This window comes from Lynx canadensis, chromosome B3 (genome assembly GCF_007474595.2).
Source record: "Lynx canadensis isolate LIC74 chromosome B3, mLynCan4.pri.v2, whole genome shotgun sequence".
NCBI lineage: Eukaryota > Metazoa > Chordata > Mammalia > Carnivora > Felidae > Lynx > Lynx canadensis.
In genome coordinates, this window is record NC_044308.2 from 115,129,195 (window position 1) to 115,145,439 (window position 16,245).

At 51.6% G+C, this 16,245-nt stretch overlaps 1 protein-coding gene across 1 annotated transcript; it reads right to left on the reverse strand.

Annotated features, from left to right (window-relative positions):
- Nucleotides 1–7,980: 7,980 nt before the first annotated feature.
- CCDC177 (coiled-coil domain containing 177) lies at nucleotides 7,981–15,635 on the reverse strand. The gene has a single exon (XM_030319417.2). The coding sequence runs from the start codon at nucleotides 15,614–15,616 to the stop codon at nucleotides 13,514–13,516; it is 2,103 nt and encodes a 700-aa protein (XP_030175277.1). The 5' UTR covers nucleotides 15,617–15,635; the 3' UTR covers nucleotides 7,981–13,513.
- Between the last annotated feature and the right edge of the window lie 610 nt (nucleotides 15,636–16,245).

Below are 16,245 nucleotides of genomic sequence, written 5' to 3' on the forward strand. Positions count from 1 at the left end.
TCCCTCTTTTTGTCTCATTCAGACAAAATAGGATGTCTGAATATCTGTCTCCCTCCCCTTCCTCCTTCCTTCCTTCCTTCCTTCCTTCCTTCCTTCCTTCCTTCCCAGAGCAGAGGAATGTATCCTTGAGCCAAAGAGGAGTAAGAATGGTACTTTTGAGAAGAAAGAGAGAAGCTCGGAGTGGGGCAACAGACCCCACATTTGTCTCAGGCATGTCCCCTACTGTGACAAGGAGATTATAGTGGTTTACTGTCCCTAGTGTTTGAGCCAGAATCCCACACATTTGCGGAGGGCTATAAAGGGCTGAGCTCCCTGAGGGGCTATGCTTTCATTTCCTCCCTAGCGGAGCTTGGAGTGAGGTGGGTGGGAGGGGAGGCCACCTTCAAATAAGCCATCAATCAGGGGAGTCCTCTGGCATCATTAATCCCCTGGGCACACCCTCAAGGTTTCACAGTACCTGGCGTAAGGTCACCTTTCCAAAGTTCATGTTCACCTTACTGAAAGGTGTTCAGGCGTCTTATCACCTTATCAGGCTGAGTCTTATCACCCATATCTGATGGTCCTAGAAAAACACTCCCACTTCTTCTACTCCTGTTTTGGGAAGGATCTGAATGGGAATTAAAGAAAGACAACGAAATAGGATGTCTGAATTTCTTTCTTTGGTCTAATACAAGTCTGGTTTTGCAGCTCTGAAAGTCCTAATCATCCTCTATGTTAAAAACTTCAGAAATTTTGAGGCACCTGGGTGGCTCAGTCAGTTAAGTGTCTGACTCTTGATTTTGGCTCAGGTCATGATCTCATGGTTCTTGAGTTCGAGCCCACATCAGGCTCTGCACTGACAGCATGGAGCCTGCTTGGGATTCTCTCTCTTCCTCTCTCTGTCCCTCCCCCACTCACGCTCTTTCTCTTTCTCAAAATAAGTAAATAAAATTTTTTTAAAAACTTCAGAAACTTTATCTCCCAGTGTTTGGCTACAGCGTCTTCTATAAGGTATAAGAATTCAGCAGAGCTGGCTTCATGGGGGAACAACTCATGGGGTCACACAGGGCCCTGAGCTTAGAAAGGCCCACGTATGGTTCCATGTTCTGCTTTGGCCGTCTTGAAATTGTTAATAATTTTTAATTTTTTTTAATGTTTACTATTTGCTTCTGAGAGACAGACAGAGCACAAGCAGGAGAGGGGCAGAGAGAGAGGAAACACAAAATCTGAAACAGGCTCCAGGCTCTGAGCTGTCAGCACAGAGCCCAACGTGGGGCTTGAACCCGCAAACTGTGAGATCATGACCTGAACTGAAGTCTGACACTCAACCGACTGAGCCACCCGGGCGCCCCTAAATTGTTAATAATTTGTAAATGAGAGGCCATGCATTTTCACTTTTCACTGGGCACGGCAAGTTACTAGCTCATCCGGTAATTTAGGAGGTGCAAGTAATGCATTTTGACATTGAGCAGCTGCAGCCATGAACTACCCGGGAGCCAGAGCTGACATGCCTTGGGCACTCCCTTGTCAACTCCCTCTTTGTGTGGAGAGTAAGTGACCACCGGAAGCCACACAAAGGAGAGGTCCACTCCCCTGCCCTGCAGCAAGAACTGGTGTTAGCAGCAGAGCAGGTGGGCCTTCACAAGAGTAGAGGGGAATTGAGAAGGGGGGGAGCCCTGATCCTATCTGAAAATCCCAGGAGAATGGGGAGAGAGGGCTCGGGGTTCCCCGAGTTTGGGTTTGACTGATGCCCTCATTGATGGCAAATGGTCCGATTTCAATACCTCTGACACGAGTATGTCCTTCTCATCTCAAGTCGCAGTTGGAAGCCTTTGGTACCCCGTGTTTTGAAGCTAAACCTTTGTAAAGGCTCTGCTTAAACAGGTGGGGGAGGCCGGGGTGGGGCACAGTACACACCGGCAGGGGAAGCACCTGGCTCCTCGCCAAAGGCTGCCAAGAGGTCTGGAGGTCCTGCCCCTGGTTTAGCCATAGAGAAGCCAAAATTGACGGGCAGAGTTGCAAAGGAGAACTGATGCCATCTGGTTTCGTTTCTGTCTTCACCCCCAGTTCCAACTCACAGATACACCCCTGCCTTGCTCGTTTGGCTTTCTCATTTGTTTATAATTTTTCCTGATGCCCCGATCCCCCCAACTGCCAACAGTAAGATGTCTTCTAGAAAGCTGCTCTGTGGATGCTGGGCCTCAAGGAGGCATCATCCCTGCAATGACCAGCATCCTGCCCTCAGGTCAATGTTGTCATTAAATATTCGAGAGAGGAAGCTGAGATCCTGGTCCTTAGGCTCTGGCCACCATGCCATCAGCTGGAAATGGGGATGAAATGGGCCGGCTGGGGAGGCGACCTCTGTGAGACACATCATTTGGAGAACATTGGAGATTTATAAAGAATTTGTCCAAAAAAAAAAAAAAAAAAAAGTTACAGAGAAGGATGGAGGGAGGGAGGCAAGCCATAAGAGACTCTTGAGGACTGAGAACAAACTAAGGGTAGATGGGGGTGTCGGGGAGAGGGGAAAGTGGGTGATGGGCAGGGAGGAGGGCACTTGTTGGGATGAGCACTGAGTGTCATATGGAAACCAATTTAACAATAAATTATATCAAAAAAAAAAAAAAAGAATTTGTCCCATCACAAAGCAGTGGCAGCCCATTTAAAAAACCAGGTCCTTCTCTGCTAGATTCTCACGATTTCTCTCCTCTTGTTCACCTGTAACAGGAAGAGAGGAAGTCCACGCTGTCCTGGACTAAAGTCAAGGTTTGTGAATGATCACTGCTAGGCATCTGGAGACATTTGCTCACGGCTTCCCCAGACCCCTTTCCCAGAGCTTGGGACATTAAGCCCCAGACTGCTCAGGCTGACTTTGGGCATCCCCGGCTGCCCTGTGCTGTCTCTGTGCCGTCTCCCCCACAGCGATCTCCCCCCACGGCCCTTCTCTGGCTAACTCTGAGCCGGCAGCCTGCTTATGGCCCTGCGTTGTCATGGAGAAGGTTTTAGAAACATATTGTTGGATTGCGGGGTGCATTTCTGCCACCTGGAAACAAGTGGGTTTGTAGAAAAGCCACGGTGGAGGGAGGGAAAGGGCTCTTGGAGGGCAGAGCCGGTGCCAGCATAGCGGGCTGTGGCGGAGGGACGGGAGCCCGCATTGCTGTTTGGTATTCTGGACAGGCTGCGGCATGCTGATCAGCTTGCTTCGACAGGACTCCTGGGAGCGCGCATCAGACAGAAGGCCACCGACTGCAGAAAACTTTGCAGATTCTAAGGAAATGAACTGCCTGTGCTGCCCAGTCTGTGGTGAGGGGGGCCACCTGAGCTCCCATTTAGATACGCCGATATAAATGTATGCTTCCTGCAGGCACAGTGCCCTTTGCCTGTGCACACCAGCAGGCTGCCCTTGACCGTCTGGGACAGCTCCTTAAGGGACATCTATTCTTGCATGAGACCCGGACACCCCAACCATCTGGGCATCTTCCTCCCGCCCCACGCCCAGTTCCTGAGGGGCTTCGGACAGCCCATTTAGAGCACCAGTCACCTTGCTGTTTGTGGCTTTATAGGTCAAAAAACAGTTGAATTATCAACAATTCTGTATCGTTGAGCCAAACTGAAAGCTGCAGGGCAATCTGGCACCTGTCATCAGGATTAGACAAAAAGAACAGTAAGGAAAGTCAGTAGCAGCTTTCTCTTGCCCAACAAATATAATCGGTTACTTTCTAAATCATTCTAAACCCTAGCACTTCGGGTACATCTCAGGACTTCACCTGCCAAACGATGTACCTGCTACCCGATGTGCACAAAGTTCCCAAGTACACTTTCCCTTCAAGTCTTGCTCTTGAGCTTGGTATACTTTTTCTTCTGCTACTTGAGGTAGGAACTAGATCAGTTGTGGTGCCCACACGGAGAAGACACATCTCAAAAGTACTTTCTAACAGATTCCCAAGATTTGTTAACTGGTGTACTCACTGGCAGAAGAAACTATACAATGTTTTCATTCCTTGTACATTCTTTTTTGCTAGAAGTTTTGGCAACTTGTGGAAAATCCCGTAGAGTCAGCTTGCCTACCCTCATCTATGTAGACCTGACGTCTGTGGACTATGAACACATTTTGAGTCGGGACCCCAATTGTAAACGATCAGTTTCTAAAGCACCTGCTCTCTCCTTTCTCCTCCTGGGTCTCATTTCGGCTGTTTTAAGATGGTCCCAGTGAGGGGCCTCTATTCCCTTCGCTGAAACATTGACTTATTTAGCCATGCCCAGACTCACAAGATATATATCCTGCCTGAATTGTTCTGCCTACAGCTTCATTTTAGGGTTCTCTGGCCTCTGCTCCCTTCTTTTTATTCTTGTCTTTTATATCTAGGCTCTCACTGCCTTTTCTCCTTTCTTGAACGTAGCGATGCTTTTACTTAATAATCCTTCGTAAATCAGCCTTTTCTCTTCCCAAAGCAGCTCACTTCTCTCCCTCCCTGTCATTTGTTTCCATTTCTTCTAGGGGCTGCCGGGAAAGGGGGCCCACACAGAATTCTCGACTCACCTATGGCAACAGAGGCAGGCTATGGAAACGAAGGCCAGAGCTTTTGGCTGGGGCCGTACCAAATAATTAAACTGCTTTACTCCTAATATACTTCTGTTGTGAATCTCAAGACGCAGGAAGGGCTGGCCTGGCGGATGATATGGGTGTATCAGGTGAGGTTAAGCCCACCCTACTGGATTCCCCTTTGCAGGAAAGAAGCAGGTGAACCACCAGACTTTCTGACTCAATCCCCTGGCTTCACAAGATAGTGAAAACAAGCACTTGTCTGTGCATGAAGGAGTAGCCAGTTATAACTGGGAATTCTAAGCATAGGCAATACCTGGAAGATAAAACTTGCACCTGGCAGACCAGAGATGGGAAGAGCAAAGGAGAGATTTTTGTTAAACTGCTCTAGCGGGTAGCTTTTTTTTTTCCCCCTGCTTTCATAAAACCACATACTTAGGGTTAGTTGGGAAGCCAAGTCCTTGACACCTGCAACCTCCCAATCGGATCAGAATGAGTGGAGTGTGGGAACCCCCAGGATAATGTCTGGCCAGGGGAGGGCACTTATTCATATCATTCAAATGGAGAGAGGGATGGGAGGTGTCTAATTTCCCTTTGAGTTCTGAAATATGATCTGGTGGCCTAGGAAGAGGCAGCCTAGCCCCAAATGATACACATTTGTCAGGAAGGAAAGAGTTGCCAAGAAACAAGAAGATAAGGTGGTAGGGAGAATTTACCAATGGGAGTTAATCACACACGTAAAATGAACTTCATTTAAGCTTGCCTTCCTGAGCAGTGGTTTTCTAACTTTAAAGAGCAGCACAAATTACCTGGGTTTCTGGCAAAAAAAGCAGACTCTGAATCAGAAGTTCTGGGATGGAGCCTGAGTTCTGCATTTCTAAGCAACTCCTAGGTGATGCCAATGCTGATGTCTGTGGACCACAGGAAGTAGCAAGGTTCTAGAGTATCGCAACCCAATAGAACTTTCTGTGATGATGGCCGTGTTCTAGATTTATGCTGTCCAATTGGGTGGCCACTGAACATTTGAAAGTTGGCTGGTGTGACGGAAGAGCTTGAATGTTTAGTTTCCTTTAAATCTGACTAATTTAAAATTTTTTTTTTCAACGTTTATTTATTTTTGGGACAGAGAGAGACAGAGCGTGAACGGGGGAGGGGCAGAGAGAGAGGGAGGCACAGAATCGGAAGCAGGCTCCAGGCTCCGAGCCATCAGCCCAGAGCCCGACGCGGGGCTCGAACTCACGGACCGCGAGAGCGTGACCCGGGCTGAAGTCGGACGCTTAACCGACTGCGCCACCCAGGCGCCCCTAAATCTGACTAATTTAAATTGAAACAGGCTTCTGTGGTTAGTGATTCCTGAAAGCACAGGTCTCGAGCAGCGCCCTCATGCTTAGGGGCACATTGGAATCACCTGCAGGGCTCGTTAAATCACAGATTGCCAGGTCCCACCCCTAGCATAGCTGATGCTGATCCCGCTGGCCTGTGACCGCCCTTGGAGAACTTCTGTTCTAGAACAGGCACCAACCCAGCTGTGGTGGCTTTAGGATCTGTATAAGAACCTCGTCTTTTCTCCAGGCAGTGAGCCTCAGGCTCACCCTCAGTCCCAGCACGACCCACCAAGTCCGGATGACGTCTGAGTTTTCTCCCTGCAGGCCTTACATCTGGGCAAAGTGGGTGGTGATTCAAATGGCTGGCATTGGAAGGCTCCAGGAGGGCACCGCCTTTTTAAATGTGTATTTATTTTATTTTTGAGAGGCAGGGAGAAGGGCTAGGGAGAGAGAGAGGAAGAGAGAGAATCCCAAGCAGCCTCCTCCCCCAGGAGGGTCCCCTTTAAAAAATATCTTTTCCGGGGGCATCTGGGTGGCTCAGTTAAGCATCTGACTCTTCATTTCAGTTCAGGTGTTTGTGAGTTCAAGCCCCGCGTCGGACTCTGTGCTGACAGCTCAGAGCCTGGAACCTGTTTCAGATGCTGTGTCTCCCTCTCTCATTGCTCCTCCCCTGCTCATGCTCTCTCTCTCTCTCAAAAATAAATAAGCATTTAAAAAGTTTTTTAAATATATCTTTTCCGGGGCACCTGGGTGGCTCAGTTAAGCATCTGACTCTTGATTTTGGCTCAGGTCATGATCTCACGATTTGTGAGTTTGAGTACCATGTCAAGCTCTGTGCTGGGAAAATAAGTAAATTTTAAAAATTAAAAAAAAAAACCTTTCCCGGGCACCTGGGTGGCTCAGTCGGTTTAAGTGTCCAACTTCGGCTCAGGTCATGATCTCTTGGTTCGTGAGTTTGAGCCCCATATTGGGCTGTCTGCTGTCAGCACAGAACCTGCTTTGGATCCTCTGTCTCCCTATCTCTCTGTCCCTCCCCCACTGGTTCTCTCTCAAAATAAATAAACTTTATTAAAAAAATAAATGAAATAAAAATATTTAAAAAAAAATCTTTCCCACTGATTCCCAAGAAGTGACAGAACATACTGGTTAGGAGCATTTGCTATAAAGTCAGACTCAGTCCAGGTCCGATTATGCCCAATACTAGCTGTGTGACCTTGGGCAAGTCACTGAAACTCGGTACCTCAGTTTTCTCATCTGTAAAATAGGGAAAATAATAGTACCTACCTCATAGAGACCTGGCGAGGACTAGGTGCTTAAAACAGTTGCACAGTGTAAGTGCTCGGTATGCTTTAGTTATCACTACCTGTAATCCTGGCATTTGCAAATTGTTCACGTTGGCTATGCATTTTGCTCACCCTGCAAGTACTTGTCAAACAAGCACATGTTCCTGGGAGGCACGCTGTGCCTGCTCTACTATTTTTCTGAGGGCTCGGGAGGACTCTAAGGCCCACAGGGGTCTCCCTCTAGGGTGTCCAAGGGCAGAAGAAAGGTGACAAAGCAGGAGGGCACCCCAGTTCCTGATGCACAAGTGAGAGCCAGCAAGGGCCACTCAGTCAGTGCCCTGATATACGTCCAGGACAGGGACTCAACTTGTACAAGCCCAGTCCTGCAGCTGTCCTCCAGGTGGCTGTCTGCAGGGCCAGTGGGGCAGGGAAGGATAGCGTTTTCTGGGCCTTCTTAGGAAAAGTCATTTGTTGAGGATGATGCAATGCTAACGCACCCAGCTCTTTCCTTCTGCTCCCACATCTGTTCCTACAATGAGCCCATCAGCACTTCCCCAGGCTGGGCTTGTCCCAGACCCTGTCTCTCATTCCCATGTGACCATAGCAGAGACAGTGGCGTATCCCAGAATTTCTGCCAGTACCAGTGTGCCTCCCACAACCTCTTCCATGTGGTTCTGCTAAAGATACGACTGTAGAATTTGGCACCACGACAGGAACATCCTTTTCCCCCATTTTAAAACATTCTGTCATCTTAGCCATCATTTAGGAAGCCTTAAAATAAAATTTTGAGAATTACCATCAGATGTCAATTTTATTGCCAAACGTTTGGTAAACAAGGTAATCCCTCCCACCCCGACCCCAGGCTACAGCACATTACGGGGGAACAATTATCCCAGAGCCCCTTCCTTTGGATCGTTTGGGGGATTGCCGAACAGCAAGGGATACAGACAACTGCAAAGGGCTACCATCAAAGCCTGGCGTCCACCAGAACGACCTGGCTGATGTGCAGTCTACCTCATTCCTTCCTTCTCTACCCTCCCAAGTTCAGAATAACAATATCCACGAATTGAGTGCTATTTCCCAGGGACTGTGCTGCTTTCCAAGCATCAACTCATTTAACAACTGCCTACCATGTGGGATCTATTGTCCTCCTTTTATAGATGACAAGAGGGGCCCATGGAGTAGTAGGTAACAGCTGGAAAAAGTCAAGATACTTGCTTCTTTGCCAAACTCTTTGCCTTGAAGGTATGGTAGCCACATCTGTAGGAGTGTGTGTGTGTGTGTGTGTGTGCATACACACACTCAAACCCAGGAGCAGATATGGACCTACTGTCTTTCTGACAGTCCTGTGAAGTGTGCAAATGTCTGACACAAAAACATGCCATCAATACTGTGCTAGTGGAGAGGAAGAAAGGCATGAACACTTCAAAATGGCAGGTAATTTACAAATCACTTCACACTATTGTTTGTGCTCATGTGGGACGTGACAGTATTTGATGAGTCAGGAAGTAACAAGGATCACTACTGTTCCTCAAAAGGAAACCACCCTTCCCTTCTATACCCTAACATGTGATACTAACTCCACTCCACCCTCTGTCCCAGCCTTAACTTAGGGGAAACCAAAGCACCAGGGCCCAGTATGAAGGGGCATGTGAAGGGATGTACGGGGCTGGGAGGAGGTGCGTATACATAGAGCACCAGAGCTCCATGGAACAGAGTACATAGGTGAGCAGGCCAGGTGCTCTTCTACAGAGTCATGTAATTAAAGCACGTGATGGATCGTAATCCTGCAGGTGCCGCACCAGACACCAGAAGCCAAATGCACCACATATAAGACCTCAACAACATTTCTAGAACTGAGAGTTATCCGCTGGGTCCCTGAAAGCCGCGTTCCAGGTTCTGTCAAGAAATGCCAGGTTTCTTTATGCTCACCTGCCAAATGTTTCCCTGGGACGTGCAGAGCGGAGCTGCCGTTCAGGTCCACGTAGCAACCTGTGGGGAACCTCAATCACCCGGAAGTCTTAAGAAATAGGATATTCGCTTCACTAAGCTTTCTCATCAATTTAGTATTGATCAGAAATCTTGTTGGAACATTGAAACTGGAAGCGCTTCTGAAAGGTTGAGTTTCTTGTCTTCGCGCAGTTGAACGATGAAGCTGGTACCCTGTTTTAGTGATCTGGGACTCTGCATAGCCTGAGGCTCATTCTCTAGGTTGATGATAATGACCATTTTTTCAACGGTCACTATTTATTCTGCCTCTGTTAACATCACGACAAACAACACCCTTGAAGGTATAGTCTCTCTTTTTACTGGAATTTAAAGCTGATTAAGTACATGACCTTATGCATTTGACCTGATTAATCAAGGCTCCTGATTAATCAAGGGAAAGAGAACAACACTGACTGAATGATGATTGGTTGGCAGATGGTGTCTCCCTAGGAAACTGGAAGGCTTGAAGTTAGTGCTTCAAGGCAAGACCTGCCTGTGGATGGATATCAGGATGGGAAGGAAGGTAAGCCCAATGGGTAAATATAGATGTCTGCTCAGGACAATGAAGCAAAAATGGTCCCCAAGGTCAATGACCAGACTTTGTCTTCCCAGTATCAAAAGAAGTGCCTGGCACACAGCAGATGTTTGATACAAATTCATCAAAAGTATGGAGGCCTGCCCACCCGATCTATTCTTCATAGATTTCCTTAGAACTGTGAAGTGTTGATTGATCTACCATCCACCCACTGTCTATCCCTCTCTCCATCTAGTCTTTATGTGCTTACTATACGTGAAGTGCTAAACCATAAGCTATAGTGGATTTGACAGTAAACAATATACAGCCCCTGATACAAAGTCAGGCAACCCTTTGTTTCAATGGACTTTTTAAAGGAGAGGGAACGATAACTGGTGGACTTCATAGAGTGGCCTGAACATAAACCGCATTCTCATATGCCAGCCCTACTCCATACACTCTTCACCTTTGGCGAATCCTGGTTACTGCTCCCTTGAAGGTTCAGTCTGTGAGCTTCTGAAGGGAAACTTCCATCTTCCTGTCCAGATGTGAAGGCATTGGTCACTGCCTGAGCAGGACACTGGGCTAGCTTCACTGATGATTCCATCCAAAACAGTTTCGTCTTGCTTGCTTCCTTGGTAATGGACCAAACCAAAGTTTCTTCCAACCCTTCTCATCCCTCCTTACTCCACTTCACGTTCTCTCTTTTCAGAGCCGGAGGACGCTCCGAGAGGGCAAATGTGAAGGTCTGAGGCCACTTCAGGGCTGCAATCTTCCAGATGGTAGGAAAACGTCCAGCATGGCACTCTGAGGTGAATTCCGGGCACTTGTTAGGATGTTTACATCAAGAGAAGTAAGCCTTTCTTCACCCACCAGCCCCACTGCCCCACACTCCTCCAATTTTCCCTTGCTGTATTTCAGAAAAAAAGACACTTCTCTCTGGTGTCACTTCAAAGAGAAGAATATAAATAAAGGGCCCAACAAAGGATTCTGGAAATCACTCCTCCTCAAAGGGCAACAGGACCACTTATTCTAGAATACAGAGATGGATCTATATTCTACAGACAGAGTGGTCTGAAATTTGGAAGAACCATTCTTTACCATTACTAGGTTTGGCTTCTGTTTTTGATTTAATTTTATTTAGCTTTATGGATTTTTTTTTTTTTAATCCAAAGGGTTTTTTTCTCCTTTACACAGTGTTTTTTCTCTAAGTGCAAACCTCTAATTTGGTGACATTCAGACCTGGGCCTTTGCATCACATGTGACACTATGAGCTGCAATGTGCTTTTTTTTTTTTTTTTTTCTTGAAGGACTCTTTATTTTCTTAAAGTTTTTATTTAAATTCCAGTTAGCTGTAATGGGGCTTTTGAGACCATTCCTTTCTGCCCCAGATCGCAACAGTACATTGTACTCTCTGGGCACGGTACAGTCAGAGGATCCTTTCTGTTTATGGCAATTGCACCTGCACTTCTAAAGTCATAGAACTGAGAGACCGCTTTGACTCTGATTCATCTTCACAGTGCTGAGGAGGGCCAAAGACACGACCCCCTCTCCACAGGTGGGGAAACCAAGGCACAGAGAGATGATCTACCCAAAGTCACTCAGTAAGTCGGAAAACAAACTGAACAAAGGGCGAGGTAAGATCGCCTGTGTACCTTTCAGTGTCTCATCCACAAAACCAGACTGTGTCCTTCTCGAGTGAATGTACGTACTTGAGAAGAAAGGAGTTTTAGGTGGAACTTTCTATTAAGGTTGCAAAGGCTCTCTAGGAAATCAGGGGCCACAAGGTAAGAACCAGTAAGTATCCAGTTAACCCTTTAGTTAAATGCCCCTGACTCACAGACAATGCCAATTGTTATAGCTAACTACTGATAACCTGGTTACTGACAAGAAAATTTGAGGGAAAAATCCACCCCTACCAGAAATAAACCTTGGCACAGCTCTCTTCCCGGTGTTACACCTGAAGTGTAACACACAAGTACTGCTCCCTTCTACACAATGCTTTTGTATCTGCTGGCATGCAGTTGGGGGTGGGGTGGGGTACAGATGGAGTGTGTGTATATGTGTGTGTGTAATATCAGACATTTTAGGGACAATTCTGCCCAGCAGAATATACATGAAATATGTCCAATATAGTAATTCTCTACCCTGTTTCTTGCTTTTGTTTGTTTTTGGTTTTTTGGTAACTTTTATTTCCTGGTCCCGATTTAATGAAAAAAGTAATGTTTTCTGTGATGAAGGCAAGAGTCAATGGGTAGATATGGCCGGCGGCTGATTTCGGCTTCACGGAAAGGAAGCAGTCTAAGGGTTAAAGTAGCCTGAAGACAACTGAATGGGAATTTGTTAGACTTGCAAGTATTTTCCCCCAGCAGCTAAATGATCATCTGTCCTGACGCCCCCGGCCCCCTCCAACACCAGGAATCCATATTCCCAGAAACCAGCTAGGCCAACAGCAGCCCTCCTGCCTCCCTACTCCAGGTCAAGAAAGGCACAAAGAAGACCAACAAATAATACTGAGGCGGTGCTTTGGGTCTGGAAGACCTTGAGGTACCTGGAAAAGAGTACTGATGGCCCCATCTGGCCAATGGGAAAGGTGAGGCACGGAGAGACTGATTAAACACTTTAAGTCACAAGTGAGAGAGAACCAGGAACTTAAGGGGGGGGGGGTGAGGGGGACATTCTCTTTTTCTTCTGTGGGGGAGGACGAGGGGGAAACATACCACCAACAATAGCAAACACAACTCTCAACAGCAAAGCGGCAGGATCCCAGCCACCCCAGGAGCTCACCCTCTGAGCAGCTGTGAGGATTCCTCCGCAGAGGAAATCCTAGCTCCAGACTCGCTGGGCCCACCCTCGGGGCTGCATCCAGGGCTGGAGATTGAGGCAGGATTGGCCTGGGCAGGCACATAAGGTAGCTCTGCTTCTTAAGGCATGGCTGCTGCCTTTCGAGGAATGGGCTCACATCCACGTCGGGAGGTGGGCGTCAGACCGCTGCCTCCCCTGAAACTACCCTGCAAGAAAGCATCATTTGGTGGAACACTGCTGCCTAGGGAACTCATCTGCCCCGGGGCTGGGGGCTTCCACTAAAGCCAAAACAGCGTCACCAAGCCAACCAACAACACATTTCTTGTGTCCCTTGGAAGAATAAGAAGAGAGAGAGAGAGAGAGAGAGAGAGAGAGAGAGAGAGAGAGAGAGAGAGAAAAGAAGACACAAATGAATCATAAATTTGCAGATGATTGTCTAACTAGAAAGCCAAGGGGAATCAACCAAAAAACTACCAGAACTAAGATCAGAATTTGCTCAAGTGGCAGATTAAAAGTCAAGCATACAAAGAACCCATCGCTTTTGGGGTCACTTGGTGTGGCCTAACTCGCTGGAAGAGCTGTGCTTTTCTGCGTGGCCTCCACGCTTTGTGCAACTTGCCAGATTTTAAAAGATGGAGGCGAGCCGAGGGGATGCCTCCTCCGCCGTCACCTCAGACACACCAATGTGCGACAGGTGCCTGGGCTCACTGCTGCAGAAGGGGCGGTCACTCCCAGGGGGGCGCTCCCTGCAGGCCCGACCCAGCCTCTTTCTCCCCAACTCTTTTTCTATTCCAATCCCAGAGACACATGGGGAAGCTTGGCAAGGGTAGCTGCGGGAGCCACCAAGGGTGGATGTGGTCAAAGATTGTGCTCTGTCATTTCCAAACAAAGTCCGTTTTTAAAAAGGCGGTGGGGCTGTCAGGTCTCCTATCTGTCCTCTCAATGCCTCTCTGATCGGAAGCCTGGCGAGGCCACTGTGCTGAGCCCCGACGGGGGACTTCCACGGTCTGGTCATAAAGGCCAAGGGAGGCCGCCCAGGGCTGAGCGTGGCAGGCTGGCCAGCCAGGGGTGGCGGTCATTTGCGGTCCAGGTTGGCGTGCAGCTGGGCTTCCCGCACCATGCGGTCAAAGGAGCGCGTGTTGGTTTCCTCGCGCACCTTCTCCCGCACGTGGAAGGAGGCCCGGGCTGTGGAGCGGGCGCTCTCCAGCGCGCTCCTCCGCTCGCGAGACAGCTGCTCGCTGCGCTCTAGCTTGCGCCCGATGGCCTGCAGTAGCTCCCGCCGGCGGCAGTCTTCGTCCCTCTCCACCTTCTCCTTATTGGCGCGCTGGGCCCGCTCCTTTTCCAACCGACTCTGGCCCACACGCCGCGCCTTCTGCTGCACCGCTTCCTCGGCTGCCTGCGCCGCGTGTTGCAGCCGCCGCTCTCCGGCCCGGGCCAGCGCCTCCAGGTGCGCCTGGTGCTCGCGCTCTTTGCGCTCGGCCGCCTCCTTAGCCCGCCGGCCCTGCAGCTCCTCCCGCCGGGCCCGCTCCCGCAGCTCGCGGGCGCGCTGCTCCACCAGCTGCTCGTAGTTCTCCTGCGCGCGGCCCAAGCTGGCCTCCAGGGAGCTCCGCAGGCCCTCTCGCTCCGCGCGCTCCTGCCGGGCCCGGCCTTGCAGCAGCGCCTCGTGGCGCGCCCGCTCGGCCCGGCTCAGCTCCCGCTTCTCCCGCTGCAGCTGGCCCTCCTGCCGCTGCTTGGTGCGGGCCGCGCGCTGGGCGCGCTCCCGGCGGGCCTGTTCGGCCCGCTCGCGCCCTTCCTGCAGGCCCTCCTCCCGCTGCTTCAGGTTCTGTTCCTGCTGCAGCTTGCGCAGCCTATCCTCCCGGGCCGCGCGCTCCGCCCGCTCCCGCCGCAGCAGGCCCTGGCGCTCCGCCAGCTCCCGCCGCCGCTCCTCGCTGCGCTCGCACTGCCGCTGCCGTCGTCGCGCCGCCTCGAGCTCCTCGCGCCCCCGGCGGCCGCGCCGCTCCTCCACCTGCGCCGCCCAGGCCCGGCGGCCCTGCTCCAGCGCGCGCTGCTTCTCCCGCTCCTCGCGTTCCCGCCGCTGCTCGGCGCGCACGCGCTGTTGCTCCCATTGGCCGTGGGCCGCGGCGCGCTGCTCCAGCAGCAGGCGCTCCTCCTGGTGGCGCGCCAGCATCAGCGCCGCGATCTTGCGGTCGCGCTCCGGCACTCCCCGCAGGCCCCGCTCGGCGCGCACTTGGCGCACTATGCGCTCCACGTGCTGAGCCGTCTGCGGCGAGTGGCTCAGGTCGCCCAGGCTGAAGCTGCGGCCGGTGAGCGGCACCAGGGCCAGGGCAGATGGGCGGCCCAGAGGGTTGGGAGCGGAGGACGCGGAGCCCGCTGGGCAGCTGTTCCTGGCCGAGGCCCGCGGAGGCCAGCGCAGCTCCCGCAGGCTCTCCCCGCTGTAGGACGACGACGACGCGCCGGACTCGGAGCTGAGGGCGCCCTCGCGCCGGCGGGACAGCGAGTCTAGCGAGTGGCTCTTCCTACCTGCCCGCGAACCCGCGGGCGGAGGTTGCGTCCGAGCAGGGGACGGGCTGGAGGAGGCCTTGCGGGCGGCACGAGGCGCGGGCGAGGCCGGGAGGCTGGCGCTGCTGCAGCTGCTGCTGCTGCCGCCCGCGCTGGCGCCCGAGGCGGCGGCGGCCGCCTGGCCCAGTGGCGTGAAGAGGCGCCGTTTCTCCTCGCGCACGATGCGCTCGCGCTCGGCCCGGCACTGCTGCAGCTTGGCACGTCGCTCCGCTTCGTAGGCCTCGTACAGGCCGGTGGCCACTCTCATGGAGCGGCCCGGGGCCTCGCGCACCAGGTCGGCCAGGGCCCTTGGCAGCAGCTCCACTGGCTTGACGGCGCAGCGAGCGCAGGCCTCCAGCGAGCGAGGGCTGGTCAGCACGTAGCGGCTGCCCTCGGCCTCCGGACAGTCGAAGTTGAAGAGGTCGAGATGCAGCAGTGGAGACTGCTCCCGCCGCCCGCCTTCTTCCGCTACGCTCGGGACTTCAGCCTTGCGGGGCGCCGCCGCCGAGGCCGAGGCAGAGGAGGCGGCGGGCTGCTGGGCGCCCTGGGCGTCAGGGGGCACGGACGCGGCGGCGCCGTCCCCTCCCGAACCCTCAGGCTCGGCTCCCTCCTTCTCCTCTTCCGGCACAGGGTCCACCATGGCTGAGCCCTGTCCTTTTGTGGAGTCTCTGCGGATGACAAGGTAGGGACACTGAGGAATACATGAGAGCGGTTCCGTCTGCCCCATTCATATACACCCCCTCCCGACTTAATCCGCTTTGGGATTAGGCTCAGAGGCCCCGGGGAACGTAAATCATAATACCGCTGTCCTGAAAACCCAGGCGGGGGGTGGGAGGGGGCGGGTACTGGTGCAAGGAGAAAAGCCTCAACCTCCGTCAGCCCCGGTGTGCAGGGCAGGGTCCTGGGGCCCGGCTCCCCAGGGCATCTGGCCCGCTGGATGCATCTCCTTCCTGCTGCAAGTTAAAATGAAAAGATCGCGGTGCAGGCAGTGGCCGGCCAGGGAGGCAGTGGAGGATTCCCGGGAGGATTAGTGTATTTGTTTGTAGCTTAGGCGGGGACCGGGGACGCAGCTTTGCAGGAACAAAAAAAAAAAAAAAAGAAGAGGCCTGTTCATCCTCAGAGCTCATTGCTGCGAGGACCCCATTTGCCTAGGGAAGAAGTTTATTTGGGATTAGGCCCAGAAGCCCTGTGATTTGTATGATAAATTTACATGAGATATACCATACGATTTCCCCCTGCCAAAGGAGACCCGGGTCCGGAGCTGATGGA

What these genes read in the sequence shown, in the direction of transcription:
- CCDC177 (XM_030319417.2), bottom strand. Translation starts at nt 15,616, where the DNA reads ATGGTGGACCCTGTGCCGGAAGAGGAGAAGGAGGGAGCCGAGCCTGAG.